Raw genomic sequence first — 26605 nt, forward strand, 5'->3', positions numbered from 1 at the left:
GAATTTATGTGCCTCTTAGACTCGTACCCTAGTTTATAACAATATAATAAAATTTTCCTAATAATGAATAGTTCTAGGTTCCAATATTGGATTGTTAGTCTTTCAGTGTGCAATGTAGAAATGTTATGTGTATCTTGAAAGGATATCTTAATATTTGTGTGTATTTTAACAGATTTTAAGGTTGAGCCCTCTCACTCTACTCATTGAGCCTTTCACCCGAGAGAGATTGGGTGAATGCTCAACTTTTATAAATTTAAAAATAACGTTTTAAGAATTACGAATAAGAAGGCCAAACGGATTGAGAAATGTGAAGGAAGGATGTGTATATAGAAAACAAGAAATCAATGGATCGTAATCCTAAGCAATTCTTCCTTTTATTTTTCCTGGCCCCATTCGGCCGACCTTAACCTAAGTAATAATAAATGTAAATAAAGCAATTAGTCATATTAATAAAGTAAATAAATAGAGATAAATTCCTTCCCGAGAATTTATATACCAGGGTAAAAATCGGGAATATTCCCATTTTTTATTTTCTTTCCCGCCGGGAATATTCACACTGCCCATCACTATAGAGGACCCATATTACAATAAGTGAAAAAAATTGGCGAGAAATGTGTAATCCATAATATAATAATCATTACTTCATTGAGATTCAGGTTACATAAGATTTACATGGGTGTTGTCGATTTCTTGTGTGTTAGTGTACAGCTAGTCTATGTGTCGTGTCACTTGCAAACTGTAGATTATTAATTTACGTTCGAGGTATCTCCCATACCCATTTCTCCCGGAGCATTGGTTTTTACCCATAAAATATCCGAACCCATGTAACCATATTATCAATCTGAACCAATATAGAAAAAAATTAACATTACCTTTCTGGCCCAGCTGATTTTAAACTTGCTGTTGTTAATTGTTTGTAGTCATTAGAGTGCAACGCGCAAATCTCTTCAGCCACTATTTCTCTTTGCGTTTCTACATTATTTTCAAACGTAGGATTTTCTACTGGAAATTCTGCTCTTACCATATCAGTGTTTAATTTCACATCCATAGAATACATAGCTGCATCCTTCTCCATTGCTTGCTGACCTTCCGTTGTAAATAATATCTTCTTATCAGTCATCAGTTCGTATTTCCAACCTTTCCCTTCGAGTGGATCTTCTTGTGGAAACCCATACTCTATTTCTTCTTTGCACATCAATTCCAACTTAACAGACGCCTCACCAGCCATTATGATTTCACATTTAATACGAATTTCCAACCTCGCTTGATACTTCCATTTATTTTATGCTCCCAATGTTAATACATAGATGCTACATTATACTTCTTCTTCTTCTTCTTCTTCTTCTTCTTCTGCGGTTGCAACTTGCTTAGTGAAGATCGCTCTCCCGGCAATTATAGAGGGAATGATCAAAAGAAAAAGATGAGGAATTGAGATGAATATTTAGAGATGCTTATAAGAAGCTAAATAACATAGATCTTTGTAAATAAAGATAATAGGCTGTAAGAACAGGTGGGGATAAGGTGAAAATGAACGAATCTACATTAAAAGGACCAGAACCGTGAAATTTATGAAGAATAGAGAGTAATGGCGGGCGATATTTTTGATAGAGAAGGCAAGAGAAAAGGAGATGATCGATGGAGCCTGTATCGAGACCACAGTTACAAAGTGGAGTAGTATGTTTTCTGAGAAGATATAAACGTTGGGGAGTATACAGAATGTGAAGTCTGTTACGGAGCAGAAAATGGAGGTAGGAGGGAGAGAAAGGATGTTGAATGAACTAAGATGGAGAGCGGAAAGAGCAAGGATGGTACCAGTACCAACGTCCCTTTGTACAGGAGGCATTATAAGCAGTCCAGCGTTGATAATGAAGTGTAATAAGTCGTGGAAAAAGGTCAATAGGCGAGACTGAAAGATCTATGGGAGTGAATTGCAGGGCTATGAAACGGGCTGCGGCATCGGTAAGAGAATTCCCGAGGATGTTTACATGACCTTTGGACGAAATTAAGCAAGAAGTAAAGTTGAGGGAAGTCCGACGGTATAAAAGAAAACGGATTTCATAAAGAACCATCGCAGTACAAATGAACAGTATCCTGAGGGAGAGGAGGAATGAATGAGGAAAAGCAATGTTGGTAAGATGCGGGAGGGAAAAGGTGGGTGGAAGGGTATTGGGGAAAAATGATAGAAAAAGATTGGGAATAAGCTGGATAGTCATGCAAGTAGCAAGGGAGAGTATACGTGCGCTGGATGTGTAATAGATGTGGTGCAAGATCTAGGTAACTGGAGTATATGAAAGGGAGAGATGCGAGATATGGAGAACGTTTGCGGCCTGTAAGAAGGTGTCGAAGCAGAGTGAGTTTAGAGAGGAGAGAGGATCGTGTAAATTATAAACGTTGAAGACAGAATTTGTCTGAGAGGTGTTTCAAGTGAATTGCTAAAGGTGGAACTCGGGTCTCAGAATAAAGCGCCGTGGCAGCAGTGGTGGAAGGGTGGCTAAGAGTACGGTAGAGAGTAGTATATTGAAGGGATTGGCATTTTTGAAAGACTCTAGAAGGAGATGGAGATAGTAAAAAACCACCATACGTTAAAATAGGTAAGTAAACCTGTTTATATTACAGGAGGAGAACACGAAAATCTGTAGACCAAGTAGAAGTGGAAATAGAACGAATTAAACGTAAGAAGGATGATGTTTTTTGATGTAGAAGATGATAATGGAGGTTCCAACGTAAAGAAGAGTCTAAGACGAGTCCAAGGTATTTAACAGAAGGACGGCGAGGAAGAGTGATACCGGTGAAAGTAAGGGAGGGTAGGGCGGGAGAGCGTTTGCGAGTAAAGACTAGAAAGGAAGTTTTGTTAGAGTTTATTCTTAAGCCATGTTTGGAACACCAGGTGGAGAAAGTGGTGAGAGCTGAAATGAGTTGGGGTATACCTAGTTGAGGGGAGGGAGAAGTAATATAGAAGGCTAAATCATCACAATAGGAAAGAACCCGTACAGTGTTACTGGTTTGGCGAAGAATCGGGGCCAGAAAGAGATTGAACAAAAGAAAAGATAATAAAGAACCTTGAGGAAGACCTTGGGAACTGGTGCGACCTTCAGAGAGTTGGGAACCGAGGCGAAGATATAAGGTACGTTGGACCAGAAGGTTGTAAATGATGCGGAGATATTTCGAAGGGATGCATTGTTGGCAAAGTATATCTATGAGATCATAAAGGGGAACAGAGTCATAAGACTGAGAAAGGTCAATAAATACGGCAAAAACAAACTGGGTACGGGAAAAAGTTAGCCAAATATCAGAGATAAGAACAGACAGACAGTCAGAAACACTGGAACCAAGTCGACAACCGTATTGTTGTTTGTAAAATAAAAGGTGGTGTTCACAGAACCATTGGAGGCGTTGTTTCAGGAGATGTTCGAAGACCTTTTAAAGACATGAGGAGAGGGCAATAGGGCGGTAATGTTCAGCGATACCTGGTTGTTTTGTTGGTTTGAGGATGGGAATAATAACGTAATCTTTCCACGGAGGGGGAATTCGTTCAGAAAACTATGCAGTGTTATATAAGGTGAGTAGGAAGTTCTGGTACAGTGGAGGAAGATGTTGTAAGTGGCGGTAATGTATGCCGTCTTAGCCAGATGAAGTGCTGGGTAGACGGGATAAGATGGGAGAAAGTTCAGACATAGTGAAAGGAAGATGAATAGGGGTTGATGGTTCTGGAGAATATAAAGGAGAAAGCCAGAGAGGAGGGAAGAGACTCGTGGATGGTGCTAACTGGGGATGGAATTGACGGAGCCAGGGAGAGGAAATAGATTTATCAGAGGGAGGACGACACGTCTTGTTATGAAGGGACCGGTAAAATTTCCAAATGGAGGATAAAGAGGAACCATAACGTAGGTTGGAACACAATTGTCGCCAGGCGTTACGACGGGTTTGTTGAAGAATACGGGTCGTAGTGACTTGGGTTTGTTGATATACCAAGAAATTGGAATAGGAGCGAGTGGCGAGGTATATTTTAAGGGCTTGACGCCGTCGGAAAATCCATTGCTGACATTCCCTAGTCCACCATTTAGGATAAGAAGAATGGACAAGAGAGAAACGAATGCAGGGAGAGGGATCAGAGTGGGAGTGTGATACTGCCTGGGAAAGGCGAGAACAGAAAGCAGTGTGAAGATGGAGAGGATCACTAGACGAGGGAGGGGGAGAGAAATGATCAAAGCATTAAGAATAAAGGGACCAATCGAGGTTAGTAGAATATGGGCGACCTATAGAGGAGGAGGATGGAAAGGGAGGAGAAGTAGAGTTATGTAAAATGATGGGGAAGTGATCACTGCCGTAGGGGTCGGAAGAAACAGTCCATGTAGGGTGGCTAGAGTAAGCTGGAGAACAAAAGGTGAGATCAGGTGCGGTAGGAAGTTCACGGGGACGGGGAAGACGCGTAGGAGTGCCAGTATTCAGAAGAGTACAGGGTAAGGTGGGGAGTAGGCGATACAGGGCAGAGCCAGCGGGGTTGGAAAAAGGAGCCCCCCAGAACGGGTGATTACAATTTACGTCACCGCCTACAATCCAGGGAGGGGTAAGGAAATTAAAAATATAGAGCCAGAGTTGATCAGGAAGGTGAACGTGAGGAGGAATGTAGAGGTTAACCAGGGTGAGAGAGTGAACGCTGACCATTTGACATTGAACTTCTGGGTATTGGATGGGAGGAGGGTATAGGACGTAAGGTAAAGAATTATGAATGCGGAGAGAGAGTCCCCCTCGACCGTCTGGGCGAACATCATGAAGCCAATGATAGGAAGGGGTGTTAAAACGGTAGGAATCCCAATTAGGCTAGTAATCAGCGTTATTGCTTTGTAATCAGGAGGTCCTGGGTTCGAATCCGGAGGCCAGCCATCCTGACAGATTTTCCAGGGTTTTTCTCAGTTTCACCAAGCAAATGTCGGAGTGGTACCTTAACCTACAGCCGTGGTCGTCTTCTTTCTGCTTCCTTTCTCTATGTTGTTATCCCTGCTGATCACTCCAGTGCAAAATGACCTGAGGCTGTATCTGCTAGAGAAGCTCAGGTTTATATTGCAACTTTTATTATCCCGCTGTATTTATTCCGAAATAAAAAATAACACAGCAGTATTTATTCCGAAATAAAAAAATAGCATGACCTCAAAAGAGAACTGGATTTATTTGGCTTGTGATCGAGAGTGGTTGTGTGGAAGGCTATACGCGAACGGAATCTCAAAAGGGCATCAAGATGGTAGAAAATGGTGAATTACAAAAAGAACTTTGTGCGTGTTTTCCGACTGAAAGAACGGGAAACATGAGTAGAGTATACTGTGTGACCCCTGCTCAGCCCGAGATTGTCTCCTTCTAATCTCTCAAACATCAAGAACATATTTGTTTCTCATCGTTTCTCAGTTTCGCGCGAAGCGAAAATTGAGAAGGAATAGGGGAAAGGGGGATGTTAGGGGTTTACGGACGAGAAGTATAAACCTCTCTTTCTCCCTCTCTCACACACGCACAAATTCATACAAAATCATAGAAAACTATATGTCTGTGTTTTTATGGTTGAACAGCCCGAGGAAGCACGACTATTTCCGAGACAAACCGATGCGCGGAATGGAATTGTATCGAGGATGAGATTGAGATGGGTGAAAAAAAGGAAGCAAACTACAAAAGTCGATCAGGGATGAAACGATCGAAAAGATTCGTTCTTTTAAACCAATCTTTCAGATGAATGAAATGGAAAGAACTGAATCCGAGAAAAGAACGAAATTTCCCAACACTAAACTTAGATGGTATATTATCAGTAATACCATAAGAAAATTCAGGTCGTACCCACAATGCATTGAAAGTAATAACCGAGTCCCTTCCGGAGGCAGTCAGCGAAATGTTTCCAGCATTTTGTAATTGTTTCAATGGTACGGCACGGCATGATGTCATTGCAATTTAATATTACCTGTTAACAGTGGATATTTATCTAGGTGTTTTACATTGAGATGTCAAGTGAATTTGAAGCTATATCCGAATGTTTGGAAGTATTACGTAAGGATGATGGTTGTAAAATGATAACGAATTATATTCTTATTGTTTTTGAGTGCTTTAAATATTTATCTTTAGTTTGAATGTGATTACTATCGGGCATATAATGAACTGCCATACATGCAACCTTTGCGTATTATAATAAATAATTTTCGGTAGTCTATCCAATTTAAAATAATTTTGCCACGTATCATATATGTATTACATTAAACTCATAGTCACTACACAGCGCTGTTTCCAGTTTCTCTCTCGCAGCATAGTAAGCTCAATACGAAACTAGGCATCAGCTTCTGCAAAGAAAAGAAATTAAATCTTTAAAGTCTCATGGGGTCATGAATGGACTTTTTGGTTTCGAGTACAATAACGATGAATTTCGAAAAAAAAAAACATATGGAGGCTAAACAATAGCTAAAAGTATGTCATAAGGCAAAATCACCTGGTTACCCTAATGCGGTTCGGGACAACATGAGGTAATAGATTTCTGCACTTTAAAATACTTTGAAACATATGTCTCTGAAATGTTGGAAAGAACGGTACAGGTAGTTTTTTTTTTTTTTACCGAAACCCCTAGTCCCTACACCTCATGGTTATCAAAATGTGGAAAAATAAAAAGCAACACAATAGACCAAGCGAGGTTTGCATACTAAATGATAGAATTTCGAAAAATTAATTATAAGTCCTAACAACCACCTCAAAAGGTTTTCAATTGATAACAACGACACACATCTATTGGATTTGGAATACCATACGGTTACCAAAGGTTTGATTTCCATACATTACTGAAACACGTTTGAATAAAGTTTTGAAGAAGTTTTTCACTAGCGTATTTTGTGAGCTCTCGGCCTACCTGCGGTAGCCATACAATATTACAAAATAAAGTTATTATAATATAAACGAATTTACAATCATAAGTTTATACTTTAGTATCTTCTTTGAATGATACAAGTTTCTGAGAACTTTATGTACGTATTTAGAAACATCCACTAGAAAAGTACGTAATCTGACCCTCTTCCTTAAGAGATCGACAGGGCAGCAGGCCCGTGCTGGGATACTAATGAGGGCGGTGGACAAGTCTACTTAAAGGGCGCCCATATATATATATAATCTTATGTACGGACTTTGAAAGAAAGTATGGGTGTCATTTTATATCAAAATCACCATGAAATTTCTTTTAGTATGAAGGTAAATAGCTAATTTGTGAAAACTTTTTAGTTCCTGTAACTTCATTTCGGTCAAATAAAAAGAAGATAAATACATCAACAACTTAATGTAGCTCTATTGCCTATGGGCACTGGAGGTTCAGTGCCAAGTTTATAAAAGCCTTCCATTGATTTCTGTCCTTAGCCAACTGGACTCAGTTTCTACTTTATATTCCAATCTCTGCAAGAACCATTTTAATATTGGCATCACATCTTCGCCTCCGTCTTCCTAATGGCCGTTTTCCTATTTGAATTTCCAGTTAGAACTTTGAAAGCATTTCTAATTTCTTCCATTCTAGCTACATGACCTGCCCATTTGAGCCTCCTAGACTTGATGACCCTAACGATGTTCGGTAAACTTATAAATTACGCATTTCCTCGTTATGAAGTTTCCGCCATTCCTCTTGGACGAATCTTGTTTTCAAATACTTTCAGTCTGCGATTTTCCCTCACAGTTAGTGACCATGTTTCGCAACCTTGCAGCACAACAGGCATGATTATCGTTTTATATTTTAAGCTGCAAATTCCTCAACAGAATTCGCGACAATAAAAGATTTTGAACTGAATAATTACACAAAATCTCTGCTTTCAGTTGATATCAAATTTCTTAGTGATTATGGTTTTGGCCTATTAATAATGATTCTAGATATTCGAAAGTATCCACTTGGTCTGAAGTAAACATTATCTGGTATTTTAACGCATCCATGAAATGCAGTCTTACGATCCCGACAAACTTCCATGTATTTAGTTTTCTCTGCATTTACTTCTAAACCCATATCCCTGCAAGCGTTAATTAAGATTTCTGCATTCCTTTCTATTTTTCTAACATCCCCTATAAAATTAACATCATCAGCTTATACCATAACCTGCTAAATACAATTCAGCTCCAGGACCAGGTTATGCTGATTGCTGTCTTTGACTTTTCTTATAGTATTCTCCAAAACAAAGCACCCTGTACAGAAATGACTCCTTCCTCAGACAAGACAGCAAAGAAATGCAGGTCCCAAGTTGATGGATGTATGGTTCCTTTACTTATACTGAATTGTAGTCCCAGTTCCTCATATGTTTAGCTACTGTTTGCTTCAATTGCTGCCTGAAGCTCTTAATTTTGTATATGTGCTGGTCGTTGGCACGCAGTGCGTCTTCTAGTGTTTCGTCACCGTCTTTAAACTTGTTTAATCACCTTTGCACTGTCCGCGTTGTCACGACACCCTCATCAAAGGCCTGGCATACCTTTCACCCCGCTGCAGTGGTGCTAGACCCCAGTTTGATCTCGTACAAGATACACTATCTTATGACGCTCTGTAGAGGTCCCATGTTCACTCTGTCCTTACGCAAGTTCACGATGTAACTGAACTGCCACAACCAGGTATTATGTTGGATATACCCACACCAACAAATGACCTTCGCCTTATCTCGAGTCACATTCAACTCAGAGTGTGAGGGCCAATTGAACACATACCTCCACAAAAAGCAACAGAACTTTCTTGGTTACCTTTAAAAAGCATTTCATGCCATTTTCTTGATGACATTCCTGGCTTAAATCACGGTGTAGGTATGGAGAGGAAACCAAATCACTCCTAGAAGGAATAGAGGAAAATCACACCTGAGTTCCAGAAGTAAGAAAATTGTGCCCAAATTTTACTGCATAAAATTATTAAGATATGTATATATTTTTCAATTAATATATTCTGTATTGATCAAAGGTACGTATTACCATTGGCGTGATATTGAAAATATTCGTAACTTAGTTTAAAAATATCGAACAACTTTGGTTCTTGTTAGCAGAGAACAAGGTTTTAAGCAATTAAATTATCACAGTCAGCGACCTTTGAAAAACTTGGATTTCCTCTCAGAACAAAAATGCGCCATTTTTCATCGATCTATCCAGCTGATCCTAAAACTAACAATTTTGTGTTTTAATTCTTCCCTGTATAATAACATCCAAATAGTTGTAGCTAATAACATCAGTAATAAAGAAAGCCATCGATAAAATATAAGACGTGACACTAACCTTAGTAAATTTTCGGAAACTACTTGCCAGTGGCCACCGGTACTATTTCGTGCCAAAATGATCGCCATCCTCTTATGTATTGAACAACGCCAATATCACCTCTCTATGACTTGCGGTTTCAGATATATGACTCCTTAAATCTTCCAAAACCGGAACATTTTTGGCCAACATCTCGGGAACGGCAAGAGTGACGAGAACAATCCCATCACCTTCTCAGATACTTTTTGATGCTCCATCGAATGGAGGGCTCAACATTGAAAAATTCGCAAATAATACACACAGGCATAGAGAATTCAGTAATGTAATTTTTAAGTTCGTTGAAAAGATGATACAATCACTTTATCATTGGAGTCGTGACCCGATTAAATGAATATAAATGAAACGAAAGTAGAATAAATATACTGTTTGAAGCAGAAGGTACACTCTAATAATTACGATTAAGCAGAAGGTATACGCCGTGTACCGCAGTGTACCCTCGACTACAGTCCTGAATATATGGTGTTCTTTGGAAAACACGATCCGAACCATAGAGATTCATCTTAGAATGGAGAACTGTTTCGTAAGTCACCTACTTTGCAATTTTACCTGGATAAACACCTGGATCAGGGCTACCAAGTGCTGTCAGAGTCGAGAAAAGCTACGTGTAACTTGGGTTGCATCTGTCTTGGCGTTCTCACAACTGCAAATTACCTGAACCCCAAGTAATGGAATTAGAGCACTTAGGGGCGAGATACTTTTGTGGTTGGGTGTAATATGTAGAGTAATCGGAGCTCGCCAGAATGTTCTATTTAGAATCTACACTGCATATTGCGAGAGGTAAATAATGGGGATGATCCACCACCAGTTGCGTTGACCAAGGGCCAAACAGACCCCATTTAGAAATGATGAAATAAGATGTTAAATTTGAACCTGTGTATTTGAATACTTCAATGAAGTTGGTGTGATAGATGTTGTTGTGTAGTGGGAACTCAGTGTGAAATTATTCTGCATGTATGTCATGTATAAGAATCGTGTTAGCACAGCATTTGTTTGTGACACATACCTTGGTTGTTGAGTGGAAGATGATCAGAACAAGCAATGGAAATCCGTAATTCTAAAAACAAAATATGGTCGCATTTCTTAGTGCTTCTGGTTTTCGTTGTAATATAATTTCGATTTCGCTGTCTCATTCTTGTGACGACCTTCTCTATCTAACTCTCGGTATATTTCTCCTCGTATCAGGGAATAAACTAAAGATTATATACGACCAAAACTGGTGACGCACTCGGGCTGATTTTCTCTCACGTGTGTTCTAGATCTTAAAAGATCCTAATCAACAAAATTCTTCTAACCTCGATTCAACATGATGACACTTTTCTGATATCCGCATTGTCCGGCGAAATGGTGTATGACAAGAAGGTAATAGATATTTTATAATTAAATTGTTGTAGTTTAAAATTATGGTTAATTCTTAAAATCTAATTTCAGTTTAATTACTTCTTTATGAGATGTGTTAGTATAACGTTATTTGTAAATTTGAGATTCTGTGCATACTGTGTTAAAAACGGAATGCTTGTAATATTATGTAACCAATTTCTCAACATACACACAGAATAATTTCACACTGAGTTGCCATTACACAACATCTGTTAAAAACAGAATGCTTGTAATGCTGTGTACTCATACATTGGTTAATTCTTAAAGTTGTTGAAAGTCTTTCACTAATTGCGTTACGTTGCGAAGGCTTCTACGAACAGATTTCTTTATTGGTTAATCTCTAATTTCAGCGTTCTTTGTTATTCAAACAATTTCTGTCTACTCCGCTGAGTAGGGTTAGAATCCAAAACAAAATGTATGGTACTTCGTCTAGAAAATTGTAACGTGCCTCGATGGACGCCGTTCTGGGCCGCTGGATATTAGATCCAGGACAACTATATAAAGTATTTGAGGGGTTAGAGTTGTTAGACCTATTTTCTCTATCATAAGAAATTAACTGGTGTATTATCAAATCTATGGCTAAAGATTATGAATTTGAATAAATTTAACATTAAATTCAAATATATTAATAATACCCTTACGAACAGTACTAGAAATATACCGTTTTATAGGTAATTCAATATCAGGTTCTTTTAAACGGAAAATCAGTAAATTATCTTTTCTTATTTTATTTAGAAAAAAACAAAAAAGTGAACTACCAAAAATGTATCGAAAATACAGATTATATATTGAAACAATTGAAGAAAAGATTAACAGTTATAAAATATCTATAAGTACATTCTCCGTTCATACAAGCCAACATGTGTTCAAGTAGGTCAAAAGGATACATTAACTGACACTACTTGATTACTTCAATAATATAATAACTCGTTGATAATTAATTCCTTATTGAATTCCTCCTTTAATTCATATGGATTATAGAACAATTAAATATATCTCACAATGTGATAAATTGAATAAATTTCTAGTATTTAAATTGAAAATGTACAACACTCACCATTAGACAATGTCACTATTATGCCTTGTTAAATACCAGCCAGGAGGAGTATTTCACAATATTGCCTCTGAATTCCATCAAATAATCACACAATTAGACACCAATTACAGATTTATATAAATTATAATATTATATAACACTTGATTAACTTTATGAGAACTTTAACACTTTTAGCCAACTCGGATATTAAATCACTTGAACTTTTGATGAATTACCGTATTCCGATTAAATTTAAATATATGTTATAGAACCAGTATTATTTCGATGTGCTCAGTTCTACATTTCGTTCCGAATGGCCGCTTAGGTAACCCGCAGCTCATTCGAAACTCAGTAGTTCTATAGTTTTCCTCTAGAGGCGCTGCATATGCCGAGTGTTCGGAAGTTTAACATAACCTCTAGGATAACATGATTTCTATCTCTTTCCTTCCATTTTTTTATCCAGAAATTAAGTGTGATAAAACTTATCACACGCAACAAATATCGCCCTCCCGGCATTAAAAAGTTGAGGCAACTTTTTATTTAATTAATTTAACCATATTAAGATGTTCCACTTAAATCTTAATTATGAATAGATAGCACTAGTTATTTTTTAGTAGGTTAAACTAATAACTACGTTTACACTACACTACTAACTAACCCTCATACTCACTAAAATTCATTACATACAAAATAAAAATTTAACGTAACTAAAGAAAAAAAAATCCCCCCAAAATTCTAACACACCACTAACAATCTATCAACCACTCTAAGTTAGTTAAAATTAAATAGCTATTACTAATGTTGTCTATCTATTCATAAATTTACAATATATACTCATTAGATGTTCTTAAAATACTCATATATACCGTAAACGCGGGCTACTTGGACCCAATTTTGCAATAAATTCGTTCTTTCGGCCTGTTTTCATCCACGAAAACTCCAAAGTTATTGTCATAACCCATATTAAGTGGAACTACGGGCTTTATTGTACATATCCAGGACAATTTTAGTTACATATATTGAGAACAAAACACAGGCGATTATTGTAAAAAATGGGTCCAAGTAAGACTCGCGTTCGGGCTACTTGAACCCACCCCTATATTTTCCTACAGAAAACCACTGAAATCTGCTCTGAGACTAAGTAGGACGTAGGTGTTCCAAGAACAACACTTTTTATTTACTGCAAACCACAAAGAGAACATATTAAGAGGTACTATCAAATATAATGACTGTAATAGCTGATTACGTTTTCTTCTACAGCTGCACGAGCCCTATCTATATTAGCAGCGAATCTAGTCGTTGACTGGAGGTGCAGTTTCTAAAATAACTTCACCCAATCTTGACTGGGAAGATTGTCTTAGAAAGCAATGACAGTTCTCCCATACATGGTTAAATAGGACTTCACAATAAATCTGAAATCAAGTTAATTAACGAGGAATCCGAAATCACAAACTTTATCAAGATGACTAGCGAAGGCTAATTCTTCTTCTTCAGTGAACACTTTCAGATGGTCCGGATTCTGCCTTGACCTATTCTTTAATCTTCTTTCTATGGTGGAATGACTTATCTTGAAGTGAGCTTCTGTTTCTTTTCGCGACATTTTCCCCGACTGAATTGCTGGTAAACATTCTTCAAGCTGTTGTGAAAAATCAGCATATTTTCGACCTGCAGGCAATCTTTTATATTGATGTACCATTTTGTACCGGTATCCTTAAGGAAACAATGAAAAGTCCTTACTTGTGTGACACGTGACAACAGACCTTTATTTTTCATTGATAAAGATAACAAAGGATGGGGTGGGATAAAGATAACAAAAGATGTGGGACAAAATATCCGTGTTTTCCAGGTCATATGTACACACTTCATATACTGTATAATGCAATTACGCACACATCTTATTGTATATGAGAAAGTTTACCATGTCAGTTTCATTAACCTATATGTAACTACTTATGTGTTTACTTAGCATTGGTTCCACTTCCTTGCAAATGGTGTCCACACATAAAAGTTTGGCGCTCAATAAATACACTTTTTTCGTCAACGACCTTTCTCATCAATGCTGCTCAATCGTAGCCTAGCACAGAACTAGTTTCAATGTGTGTACGCGTGCATTATGATCCCATCTAACGGATCTAACTCTGAACTCACTCATTATTGCAGTGCATATGGGACTTTAAACGTTTTTTTGGTATGGGTCCAAGTAGCCCCTTAAGGGTCCAAGTAGCCCGCAATTACGGTACCTTATATTCTAATATGAATATCAGGAGGTAACAATATTCTATTAATCTTACATATATTATTAAATTACAAAATATTTTTATATTATCCATTGTACTCATCTGATATAGCCCCATTATTTTCCATCAATCATTGGAACAATCTCTAGAACTATTTTTCGAACAACCTTTGGAATAATGTTTGGAATAATCTTTGGTACCATCTTTGGAATAATCTTTGGAAGCTTCCATATATCTGTTATTCTCGGTTTCCATTAAAATCTCCATGTAGGACATTGGACAATGACAATTTTTTACAAACAATTCTCAATACATAGACATAAGGACATCCAGATCTGGAATACTGATAAAAACATGCATTAGTAACACATTAAAAACCTTTTTTTTAATATAAATAATTTTTTATAACACTACATTTGTCTAAATAGCTGACTAGATGGAATTTATTGAATATGTTCTTCTAAACTGACTAGATTTTTTTTCTTTGCAGACTAGATAAATTCCTAATTACTATTTACCAATATTTACGTTGCATTATTTCTAGGCTCTCTGTACGTTTTAGTTAAACTAACGTGGCTTTTACGTATGTCCCTAGGATTAATAACGTTTACGACTCTAATAGTATTTTTACCTAAGAAACTCTCAATCTGATAGGGCCCAAGCCATTTTGCACATAATGATTTAGTCCTCTTTTCTTTCAGTGAAGACAAAACCTGTGACTTAATTAATACTTTTTCGCCAATCCTATAGTCTGTTTCAACTCGTCTTTGATCATACAATTTCTTTTTACGTTTCCAGGCTTTATCTAGATTTTCTAAAGCTCTATTCCACAAGTTCGGATCCTTTTGATTTAAATTCATAGTACTTATTTTCCATTTTACATCTAGAGGATTGCAAACGTTATAATTGAAAACTAAGTCCATGGGACTACATTTAGTTTCTTCGTGGACCGCATTATTAACGGAAAATTCTATTTCCCATAGTCCTTTGTCCCAAGAACTCTGTTTATTACCAAAATAAATTCTCAAGGAATTTTTAATTGTAGCCACGTATCTTTCACTGGGATTAGATGCCGCGTGATATGGTGAGATACTAATATCTTTAATCCCGTTAGCATATACAAAATCTTTAAACTTCGCTGAGGTGAAGATTGAGTGATTGTCATGACATATACTGAATATAAAACCATTTCTACACATCAATTTATACAATTTATTAATTACACTTTGTGTAGATAAGACCTTTATCGGTTCTAAGAATACTCTTTTTGAAAAGGAGTCTACTACAATTAGACAGTATCGTCCCGACTTACTCTCTACCAAAGGACCTAGCAAGTCTACAGCCGAGAGTCCGTTTACAATGTTCTCATACTGAGAGATTAATGTACCAGATTGTTTTCTGTTATGACTTTTATTTAATTGACAATCTACGCAAGTAGATACGTATTCTCTTATGTCTTCTAGGATACCTCTCCAAGTAAATCTAGCACATATCTTAGCTATTGTCTTAATAATGCTTGCATGAGAACCTGGTAAAATTTGTGTATGAAAGAATTCAATAATGCTGGGAACTAACTCCTTCGGTAAACAAACCTTATAGGGATTCCTAATTGCTTTTGTCTTTTTACAAAGAATTCCTTGAATTATTTTATAACCTTCAACCTCTTTCCTAGCTCTTATATCTTTTATAATATTAGCTAACTCTGGATCTTTGAGTTGATGTTCTTTTATGGAAATATTAGCATAAGGCATGTTCCAGATGTTTATTAAGCAATAATTATTAACCTGTTCCGCATGGGATGGTTCGGTTTCCATTTCTTCAAAATTGTTATGATCATATAATCTAGATATGAAATCGGCTGAAATATTCATATTTGAGGCTATAGATTTCACTTCAAAATTAAACGCAAAGAGTCTATACAATAGCGATCCATATCGCTTGACCCTCCTCATATTTCTCATAGCATATACTAAACCAGAATGATCCATCCTAAGTTCGAAAGGATTATGTAAGTAGGTACTGAAACGTTCCATTGTTTCAATTGCAGCTAACATTTCCAATAAATAAATAGGTTTGTTAAAGTCGTGTTTCTTTAAACGCCGACTGTAAAATGCAACGGGAACTAAGTTATTATTCTCATCGTACTGTTGGAGGACTCCGCCTAAACTCTTGAGAGAGCTGTCAGTATTGACTATAAATTTCTTACTTAAATCTGGAAGTTTCAACATAACATGGTTGACAAATAACTCTTTTACATCGTCGAGAGCTTTCTGCTGTTCCGTTCCCCAGACAAATTCTGCTGAGGCCCCACGTAAACGTTCAATTGGTTCCATGACTTCATGAAATTGCGGTACAAACTTAGCATAATATTGTAAGAAACAACACAAATATATTAAACCCTTTTTTGTTTTTGGTGCAGGTAGTTTTCTTATGACCTCTAACCTTGAAGGATCCATATACATTTTCCCATTTTCTATAATATAACCTAAGTAAGAAATTTTATTGGAAAAGAAAGTACATTTCTTAGTTGACAAAGTTAAACCTTTTTCTTCAAGTAATCTTAACACTTTTTCCAATAATTCCTTATGGGATTCAACATCTGGACTTTTACATATGAGGTCATCCATGTACCATTGTACCCCTTCGTCCTTCAATGGATATAACAACTCAGTCAAGATTTTAGACAAAACATGGCTACCTGCAGCCAAACCAAAAGGTAAGACCTTATATTCATACAATCCCCTATGCGTAAGAAAGGCAGTAAGGTGTCTACTTTCTTTTGTTAAAGGAATTGTTAAATAAGCCTTCAAAATATCTAAATGGCTAAATACTTTTCCATCTGATAATTCGGCTAATATATCTTCAATCCTAGAAGTGAACTGGGTATTCAAATACAAATGACGATTAAGATCCGAATAATTAACAATTAACCTCTTGGATCCGTCATTATTGTTCACTAGGAAGCATGGAAAAGCATAGTCGCTATTGCTGGGCTGAATTAAATCTGCTTTTAACATTTCATCTAAAATTTTATCCATTTCTCTTTGCGAACTCCGAGATAATGGATAAGCTTTCTTACGTATAGGAGTGTAGTCGTTAAGCTGTATTTTATACTCAAAATCTTTTATTTTTTCAACCTGCGATGCAAAAACATTAGGATATTTATTATAAATTTCATCAACGTACCCTTGTAAGTCTGGGTTTGCCTCAAGTACATCTGGATCCACCCTCAACGGACAAGCCATTTGCTCCATATGGATATTAGAACTGCTTTCAATAGAAGGATAAACTGCACTGGCAACACTGCAAAACCCATGAACTGGACCACTGAGATGCCCCTCTCTCTCTGATACCATTGTCTGACTGGTTGACTGTCCATCAGTGTCCGACTCACGCAAGAATAGCTTGGAAGTGTTTCCGGCCGCTTCACTGCAAAATAAATCACCCGGACGAGTTTCTGTTTTCAAATTAGGGGGGGGTGTTTAAAGTAAAGTTTAATGGTACATAAGCACCTTCCAAAGGGAGAAACAACTTATTATTCACTAAGTCGATGTTCGCTTTTAGAGTTTTGAGTTCATTTATCCCAACTATGAACACTGGTTCTAAGTCACTCACTAAGAAAAACTTCATTCTGTAAACATGGTATCTGAGCTTAATTGGAATGATCACACACTGATCTAATGTTAACTTTTGTTTATCAACCCCAACTCCTACGAATTTTTCATTAATTATCTTAATTGGGTTATTTAACTGTTTATTCCAATTAATAAACCTTTGTTTGTTTATTAGTGACGCCGTAGAACATGTGTCCAAACCACCTCTTATGTTTTGTCCCAACACAAAAGCATCCACCAATGCTGCAGTCAAAGTTCCACAAGAATTGGCATTTTCATTTTTTATTTTATTTTTATTATCACTATCTTTAGTTACAGAATACGAAAATCTTCTGTCTCCTATCTCTCGTTGTTGCGAATCATAGCAAAATCTATTTTCATTTCTTTTAAATAGGTGTTTTTTACTTTTATAGCTGTTCCCTCCAGAACCGCCACTGAAACCAAAGTCTCCGCGCTGTTGGTCACGCGTATTACTATCTTTCACTTTCGCATTAACTGGTATTGCTTTTGGGACCCCTTCGTGTTGTTCTAATTGTACTCCCTTACGTCCATGACTTCTACCTCCCCCATGGGATCGAATCCCGGACCCCTTCATAAGAGTCAACATTTCATCATTACTTTCACTTTTTTGTTTCTCGGACCACCCCAACCTTGACCGATTATCTGCAAAGCGTCTTTCATTATTATTTAAAGTAAAGGGGAATTGTTTATTGGAGGCACTAACACCACTATGAATGCTCCGGATTTGATCTTCCGACCCCGACATCTGAGTAGTTCCCTCTAACCGGTCACTAAGATCTGCAAAGCGTCCGTCCGAGTTTAAGTTCATATTCATTTTCACTAACTGCTTATTCACTAGATATTGTTTGTGAGCCCTACAGTTAGCAACACGATGCTGTCCGCCACAAAAATAGCACTCAATTTTCTTTTTCCGAGTTTCAATCGTATCGGAGTTTCTCACCAGTGCATTATACGATTCTAAGTTCCGCTGATGATTCTAATACTCAGAAATATCTCCCATAAGATCCTCCATTGATACTGGGTATCGGTACTTATAAATATCAAACCTAATTTGCGGCTGCATCCCTTCCATTATTAAACTAATTAATTCACTAGAGTTATTCCCATTCACAGTACCATAACATATTTCATATGCATCGCATATATTGTTTACAAAATCTAGTAAATTTTCTCTAGGCTTCTGTATTACTCTTACATACCGATTTAAGAGTTCTCGCTTTCCTAAAGGTGTAACTAATTTAGTAAACAAATAATTAGAAATAAACCTCCAGTCATGTGACATTTCATACAAAGTAAGCAACTCTTGATTCAACCTCCCTTGCGCTTTACTTAACGCAGCAACTAAAACTGACTCGACTGGAAAAATTTTTAATTTCATAATTTTATGTACTGCTAATAGAAATTGAAATAAATTAAGATCTTTTGTTCCATCGGTACTAGGTATTGATTGAATTTTCTCATTAAATAAGTTACCTGCAATACTACTATTTAATTTATCTGCCCTAATATGGAAAGGCATAAAACTATTTATTAAGAGATTTCTACCAGTATTTAAATTTGTAGCTTCATATGAATTATCAACTACAAAAGGATTCTTACTTTCATTTTCTTCGTATTTCTTGCTATCATCTGAAACCACCAGGTCAATAAACGGGTTGGTAACAAGACTTCCACCACTCTCACTTTCTACAGACCAAAGCTGTTGTGAGCTATCACGCGACCTACCAATTGCAGCTAGCTTGCTTGTTATATCACTATCGTTCGAACCTAAATCACGGGTTTCACTGTTTTGATCGACAGACGAGGAATGCCTTGCCCTTGACTCACTTTCTGTTTCTAAATAAGAAAGATCCCACCGCAGCCTAGCATTGGGAGGAATGACTACCCCTGCATTTCCATTTTCAAAGCCATTTAGTACCAACTGCGGCTGATTTCTTTCACCCATATTTTCTAAGAAAATTACAAGGCTAAAGAAAATTATTATCCTTAAACCAAAGTAATGTCTGTTAGAACTACCTTTCTTTAGGATAAGCGTTTGACTCTTTACATTCATAGATATTAAATTTTATAATTGCTATTTCCGTAATAAATATATACAGTGCGGCCACAAAAGTTTTACCTTCATAACACAGCCTACTATTAAACTTTCCACCTAAATTCAGCATTTGAAAATACTAACCCCTCTATTTTAACTCCTAATTTTCTTCCTCTAGAAAAATTTTGGATTCGGAACGAAATGTTTGTAACGTGCCTCGATGGACGCCGTTCTGGGCCGCTGGATATTAGATCCAGGACAACTATATAAAGTATTTGAGGGGTTAGAGTTGTTAGACCTATTTTCTCTATCATAAGAAATTAACTGGCGTATTATCAAATCTATGGCTAAAGATTATGAATTTGAATAAATTTAACATTAAATTCAAATATATTAATAATACCCTTACGAACAGTACTAGAAATATACCGTTTTATAGGTAACTCAATATCAGGTTCTTTTAAACGGAAAATCAGTAAATTATCTTTTCTTATTTTATTTAGAAAAAAACAAAAATGTGTACTACCAAAAATGTATCGAAAATACAGATTATATATTGAAACAATTGAAGAAAAGATTAACAGTTATAAAATATCTATAAGTACATTCTCCGTTCATACAAGCCAACATGTGTTCAAGTAGGTCAAAAGGATACATTAACTGACACTACTTGATTACTTCAATAATATAATAACTCGTTGATAATTAATTCCTTATTGAATTCCTCCTTTAATTCATATGGATTATAGAACAATTAAATATATCTCACAATGTGATAAATTGAATAAATTTCTAGTATTTAAATTGAAAATGTACAACACTCACCATTAGACAATGTCACTATTATGCCTTGTTAAATACCAGCCAGGAGGAGTATTTCACAATATTGCCTCTGAATTCCATCAAATAATCACACAATTAGACACCAATTACAGATTTATATAAATTATAATATTATATAACACTTGATTAACTTTATGAGAACTTTAACACTTTTAGCCAACTCGGATATTAAATCACTTGAACTTTTGATGAATTACCGTATTCCGATTAAATTTAAATATATGTTATAGAACCAGTATTATTTCGATGTGCCCAGTTCTACATTTCGTTCCGAATGGCCGCTTAGGTAACCCGCAGCTCATTCGAAACTCAGTAGTTCTATAGTTTTCCTCTAGAGGCGCTGCATATGCCGAGTGTTCGGAAGTTTAACATAACCTCTAGGATAACATGATTTCTATCTCTTTCCTTCCTTTTTTTTATCCAGAAATTAAGTGTGATAAAACTTATCACACGCAACAAAATGGAGGTAGAAATGTACAATAGTTTATTTCCCAAATAATTAATAAGATAATAAAAGTGTTTCTAGTGAAGAGCAAATCATATTTATCTACTAGACAAAAGGAAAGTGTGTTCTAAGGTTTTCTCTTATTTAATGTGAAAACTGACGTCAAAATAATGTGAAAACTGAACTCCAATAATAATAATAACCAACTTCATCAATAAACATGAAAATTGGGATATTTTTGTAATTAATTCGGGAGCGGCTTATTTTCTCTAAAATCGGGTTTCTTCTGAAAAAATTGGAACAGTGGTGATTGATGTACTTCCATTACGGTACCTCTTGCAGGAAAATGAAAGAGCTAAATATAAATTAAAGAATAATGAGTTTGTCTGCTTTTATTATTATAGTGAAGAGAGTGCTTACAGAAGCAAGTTTAAAAGTGAGTGAAAAGTGGGTGAATTATTGTGAAAGTAATATTCAAATTACAAAATTGGATTTGAATTTTTTTTCTGAATATAGCAAACAGATAAACCAAAAATAAATATAAATAAAAAGTTGTGAAAAATAGCGTCAGAAGAGACAATAAAATTTGTACTTTGTGTTTGGAAGTCCTATGTTGATCGAGTGTAAAAATTGAAATCTAGTTAATAAATTGTTCATATCTATTGTGACATTGTGGGGTGAAGAATGACAGAGCAAGCTTCAGGAACGATTTCTATTGACAATCACTCTTTACAGAAAGTATATTAATTTCGCCTTTGGACAATCGTTCATATAACGAAAAACTAGAAGTTGTGAAAATGGGAAGACCAACTTCTGAGTTAAATTTGCTGAAGGGAAAGGATCGTGAGTGCATACATCATTTTACGTTATCTTCGTTTACGTAAGTTTACGTAGTCTGGTAGCTCTAAGTTGTTTAAATTATTTTGTTGGCAGTACATTTTGTTCAGCAGTGAAAACAGGTAATCAATTGACTTACAGAACTATTATTTGCAATCTACTACGTATTTTTTTATGTATTATTGTTTGTTTCATAGCAGTGTCCCTTTGCAGCACCGAAGCTACATGAGACATGGATCGACGAGCTAAACTTAAACTGAACCATCGTAACGGGTTCAACATTCTCCCACCGACCGTACAATGTACAGGAAAGGTGCACACGCTAGCGAGTAGATCAGTAGGGAGGGTGTAGGCATAACTAGGCCCCAGGGAGTTACTATTACTCCAGAGAGGAGACTCGTACTATTATTATTATTAATATTATTACAAATTGTTTAATAATAATAATAATAATAATAATGTACAGGCTTTATAAAGATTAACCAGGATATGCCACTAATTACAAGTGTATTTTTTATTGAATATCACAAACAGGTACACCTAACGGTTAAAGAAATGTGAGGAAAAAAGCGAGACCATAGATACGTGGATTCAAGTAGTAGATGGCGCAATTTTGGAAAAATAATTACTGAGGTCTTACAACTCCAAAACACTCATGATTTATAACAACCGCACGCTACTATGAGGTTTAGGGATAACATGGGATTAGTGATACTTCGATTTTAAAGGTTTCCAAAATATAACAACAAAATTCCAAGGAATGTTACAGATATGTGTTTACCGAAACCTACAATACCCAAACAGTAAGAATGTCTAATTTTACCATAAAAGAAAATAAGTAAAAGCGATACCGTAGGCGTATAGAGTATGCGTACTAGCTGGGCCAATTTTGAAAAATTATTTACTAAGACGTAATAACAATTTCACTCCAAAATAAATGTATATTCTTATGGAGTTCAAGCGTACCATGGGGTACGTACAACTTCCAATTTATACATATTTCCAAAAGATACACAAATTATGAGATTAAAATAAAAACAGTGATATAAAAACACGATCTCTAAGTTTTCTTCACAATTGCATTTACAATGCATTTACTTTACAGGAAATAATATGAAGCTCGTTTTTTTTTTTTTTTTTTTTTTTTTTACAAGATTACACTATACAAAAAAGAAGTCATACATTTACTCCTTTGCCTATAATTAGCCTTAGGGTATATCACGAGATGCTTCTTAACATTTTTTGATGTCAGATTGAGACATTTGTAGCCAGAAAATGACCTCTTAACATGATACGGGATGTTACTGGACAATAAGAGGAGGATGTACATTTTCTGGCAAGTTGTAATCTAACTATTAAATATGTTTTCCCATGGTTTCAATTGTTTTATAGGCAGAGTTTTTATCAAAAACATAGGCCTACTGTCTCTGGTTTCTGAATTGATATTGACATGGTATCACAATGAATCTTTATGAGATTTCTCTTAACGTCTTGGGAATTGTAAGCGTCTTTGCTCTGCTCATCAGTAGCTAATACTATTATTGGTCCTCCATACAGTAAGGATTATTCTATTCCCCTTTGCGAAATGTTATTCTGATGCATAGACATTTAAATGCATTGCAAATACAAAGTGAAACTTGATTTACTGTACTATAAGCATATATCTGAAATATTACCAATCATGCATTTTCTTTTCACTTGTTTATGAAACCATGTGAGGAAATATCTTTAAGCAGTGATCAGTGATATTTTTACATGAAACTCAAGGACGCAACATACACCCTCCAAACTTGTCGCTATCATTTCTAACTAGTATCCAGCCAAATTGGTTTACCATGGCCTCTCATGGTTTCTCTTTTATGCTGTGTTTCAGTACCGCACGCTTTTATAGATATTTTTAACGTCTCATGCGAATGAAATCGGGGAAATCATTCGTGCTATTCCTGTACTTTAGAATACGAATTAAAATCAACTTGTATCACTACTATTTATGAAAGTTAATATATAGCATGCCCATTCTGGCGTTAGCTAATACAATACCCGTCCCGGAAGTTAAATATATATTTCGTTACTCCGAACTTCAGTATATTAACATTTCTAACTTTCTGTTTCTTTCTGTTTTTCTTCAGTTCAGTGAAATTTATTAAAATAGAGTAGACTTCCGATTATCAGGCTTTCTAGTATCCGGCCTAGTTTTGTTTTATCGTAATTAAATGAAGAAGGCAAGACGTTGCATTAACAAGATTGCCAAGGCATTGGAAGCGGGCGTCTACTACGATCCTCCTACGTGTCGTGTGCAAAATAGCAGCGTGTGCAAAGAGCAGCGTTGTGCTCCTTGTTCATTGTTTCAGTCCGTGTGTAACGGACCTCAATACAGTATTCTTGTCGCTGTTCCTGATTATAACTGTACAGTACGTAAAGTACTGTATTCGTAAATTGTTCTTGAAGTATGCTTAATGTTTTTTTAAGAAATGACTATGAAAGAGGCTATTCATAGATCTCCGGCCTATCCGGCTTTTTTCTTATCCATCCTGCTGTTCCGCTACATTAGACCGGATGCTCTGGAATGTACTGTATAACCACACTCCATTTAAATATTGCTGATAAAATTTATATTTTTAACATACTTTTTTCTGTTTTAAATCTCCAGTCATATGTACTTGTGGCTTCATTTAGTGAGTGTGTTTGCTGTCACCATTCTCCCAATTATATGTCCTCCTCGAACAACTAGAACAACAGACGATCTAAGTGCAAAGAGTAGTCAGAACAATCGGGTGAATGGAGGGAGTGTGAGCGAGAAGATTAAATGAAAACTATACCAAAAAGGAATTAAGTTAAACAACCGTTTCATTTTTGTTTGCTTTTTAATCTACGCTGTTCAAATTGCACAGCTGTTACGTATCTATCTATCTATCTATATCTGTATCTTCTCTCTCTCTCTCCATATATATATATATATATATATATATATATATATATATGAGTTTGAGTTTGTCACGTTCAGCAGCGAGGCTACATGAGACGTGGACCTACTGATTAACGTGGAATCCGAACCAAATGAGCACCCGCCGGAAATCGAACCCGGGTCTCCCACGCCAAAGGCGCGTACGCTAACCACTTAGCCACGGAGGAGCTATATATATATTCTTGTGTCATGTAAATGTGAATATTTGTAAGTGTGTTAAGCACAACCTGTTTATTTTCACTAGGAAGCCTGTATTTGAAAAATAGGAGAGGAATGTTTTTAATAAACATAAAGTAATATTATATTTTTATGAAATGTTTAAAATTTTAATATTCTGGTTGAGTTTATAGCATTCTTTAAGTAGGTAGTAGTATAAAATAAAATGGAAAAGTGTAAACCACGCACCATTATTCACGAAAGTTAATTTGTTGATGCATAATCCGTGGAAAATTTGTCTGTTCACATATACGTCAATGGTTACAAAAATGGCACACATGCGGTGGAACGAGTTTTAGAAATTTTAAAAATTGATTATCTTATGTTAAAAGTGGTTTTCATTTTTTTTTGTAAAGTTCTTGGGAGTGCGACCGCAGTAATGACTAATAAGGACAATTAATATAGTGTGTTCTTTCAATAGAAGTGTAGTTAGGAAAATTTCTTTCAAGTTTCGATGCTTATTTTTACAATAGCATCTCTACCTCCCTCCAAGCTTCTTTTGACCGCATTTGCGCGGTTGCTGTCTGTCCTTTTTTCCCAATATTGTGGCTAATATGAAACAAACATTATGCAATGTAAGATCAAGGAAGTTGGTCTTGGGAACAGGAAATCGAACACTAACTTAAAGGACAGCATTTTGAACTGTGGCAACTAAGACTTCACGTGGAGTTGACAAATGACTGTCAATTGTTTAAAATGACTGTTCTGGTTGGCCATTTAGTTATCGGGGGTGTTTTCCGCTAGATCCCTCGGACAGGTCTGTGAAGTTGGCCTACTCAAATTAGCTTACCCACTTTTATCTACAGGAGCCGTTAGTTCCTCGTTAGTTCCCGTTAGTTCTTACAAAAGTATCGTTAGTTCCGCGATTATAAAGAAATTATACACGAAAGCTAATGGGTAGGCCAACTTCACATGTGAAGTTGGCGTACCCAACAAGCTTTCCCACATTTTCCCCGTTGAATCGTTAGCTCCTCGTTAGTTCCCGTTAGTTCTTACAAAAGTTCCGTCAGTTCCGCGATTTTAAAGAAATTATACGCAGAAAACTATGGGTAGGCCAACTTCACATGTGAAATTGGCGTACCCAACAACCTTTCATACGGGGAAAGGAGCTGTCAGGTGTTCTATACATGACAATTATAATGAACTTATATCCTGATTTTTTGATTTCTATTACTGTATGCTCAAATGTCTGTTCCTCATTTAGATACATGCTGTTGTTTTTTACCTTATACCTTAATATTTTCTCACAAACATTAAAGCACCACCGCACCTACTGAAGGTCCGGCAAAATCCACCAACACATATATAATTTGGTAGAACTGTAAACTCTATTTCACCTTCCCTCAACCAGTGTTCGGTAATACAAATTACATCTGGGTTCATCAGCTCACTGTCGTTTCTAATTAGTATGTCTAGTTCATCTATTTTATTTCTAATGGATTGTATATTCTGATGTAGTACCTTTAGTTCAACTGTATTACATTGGTTTGATTGATAGCATACTGACCTAGAAGAGGTATCTATGTCGATGAGTGGAGCATTTGTTACCTCTTTGATGGTTAGATTTTCATCTAACTTAGATACGTGTTCCCCATTAACTACTTTAGAAATGATATTATAGTCTCGTCGCATAAAAAATCATTATTCCTGAGTTTTCCGGGTAATCGCCTTTGTCGATTGGTCACACGCACACTACTACTCGG

General features: G+C 36.1%; 2 protein-coding genes across 3 annotated transcripts in view; both read right to left on the minus strand.

The window, feature by feature from the left end:
* Positions 1 to 1155, minus strand: part of LOC145684292 (uncharacterized) — a 68635-nt gene extending 67480 nt beyond the window's left edge. Inside the window, exon 1 of the mRNA XM_081756456.1 lies at positions 1022 to 1155. The gene's annotated coding sequence lies outside the window, so the exon portion shown is untranslated. The remainder of the gene's footprint in view (positions 1 to 1021) is intronic.
* LOC145684290 (uncharacterized) overlaps positions 1 to 1315 on the minus strand; it is a 33581-nt gene extending 32266 nt beyond the window's left edge. For both annotated transcript variants that reach the window (XM_081756452.1, XM_081756453.1), the window contains exon 1: positions 873 to 1315. In XM_081756452.1, coding sequence (XP_081612578.1) covers positions 873 to 1228 — 356 coding nt within the window. In that variant the 5' untranslated portion in view covers positions 1229 to 1315. The remainder of the gene's footprint in view (positions 1 to 872) is intronic.
* Positions 1316 to 26605: the final 25290 nt, after the last annotated feature.

Source organism: Thermobia domestica, chromosome 4 (assembly GCF_964235325.1).
Source record: "Thermobia domestica chromosome 4, izTheDome1.hap1.1, whole genome shotgun sequence".
Lineage (NCBI taxonomy): Eukaryota > Metazoa > Arthropoda > Insecta > Zygentoma > Lepismatidae > Thermobia > Thermobia domestica.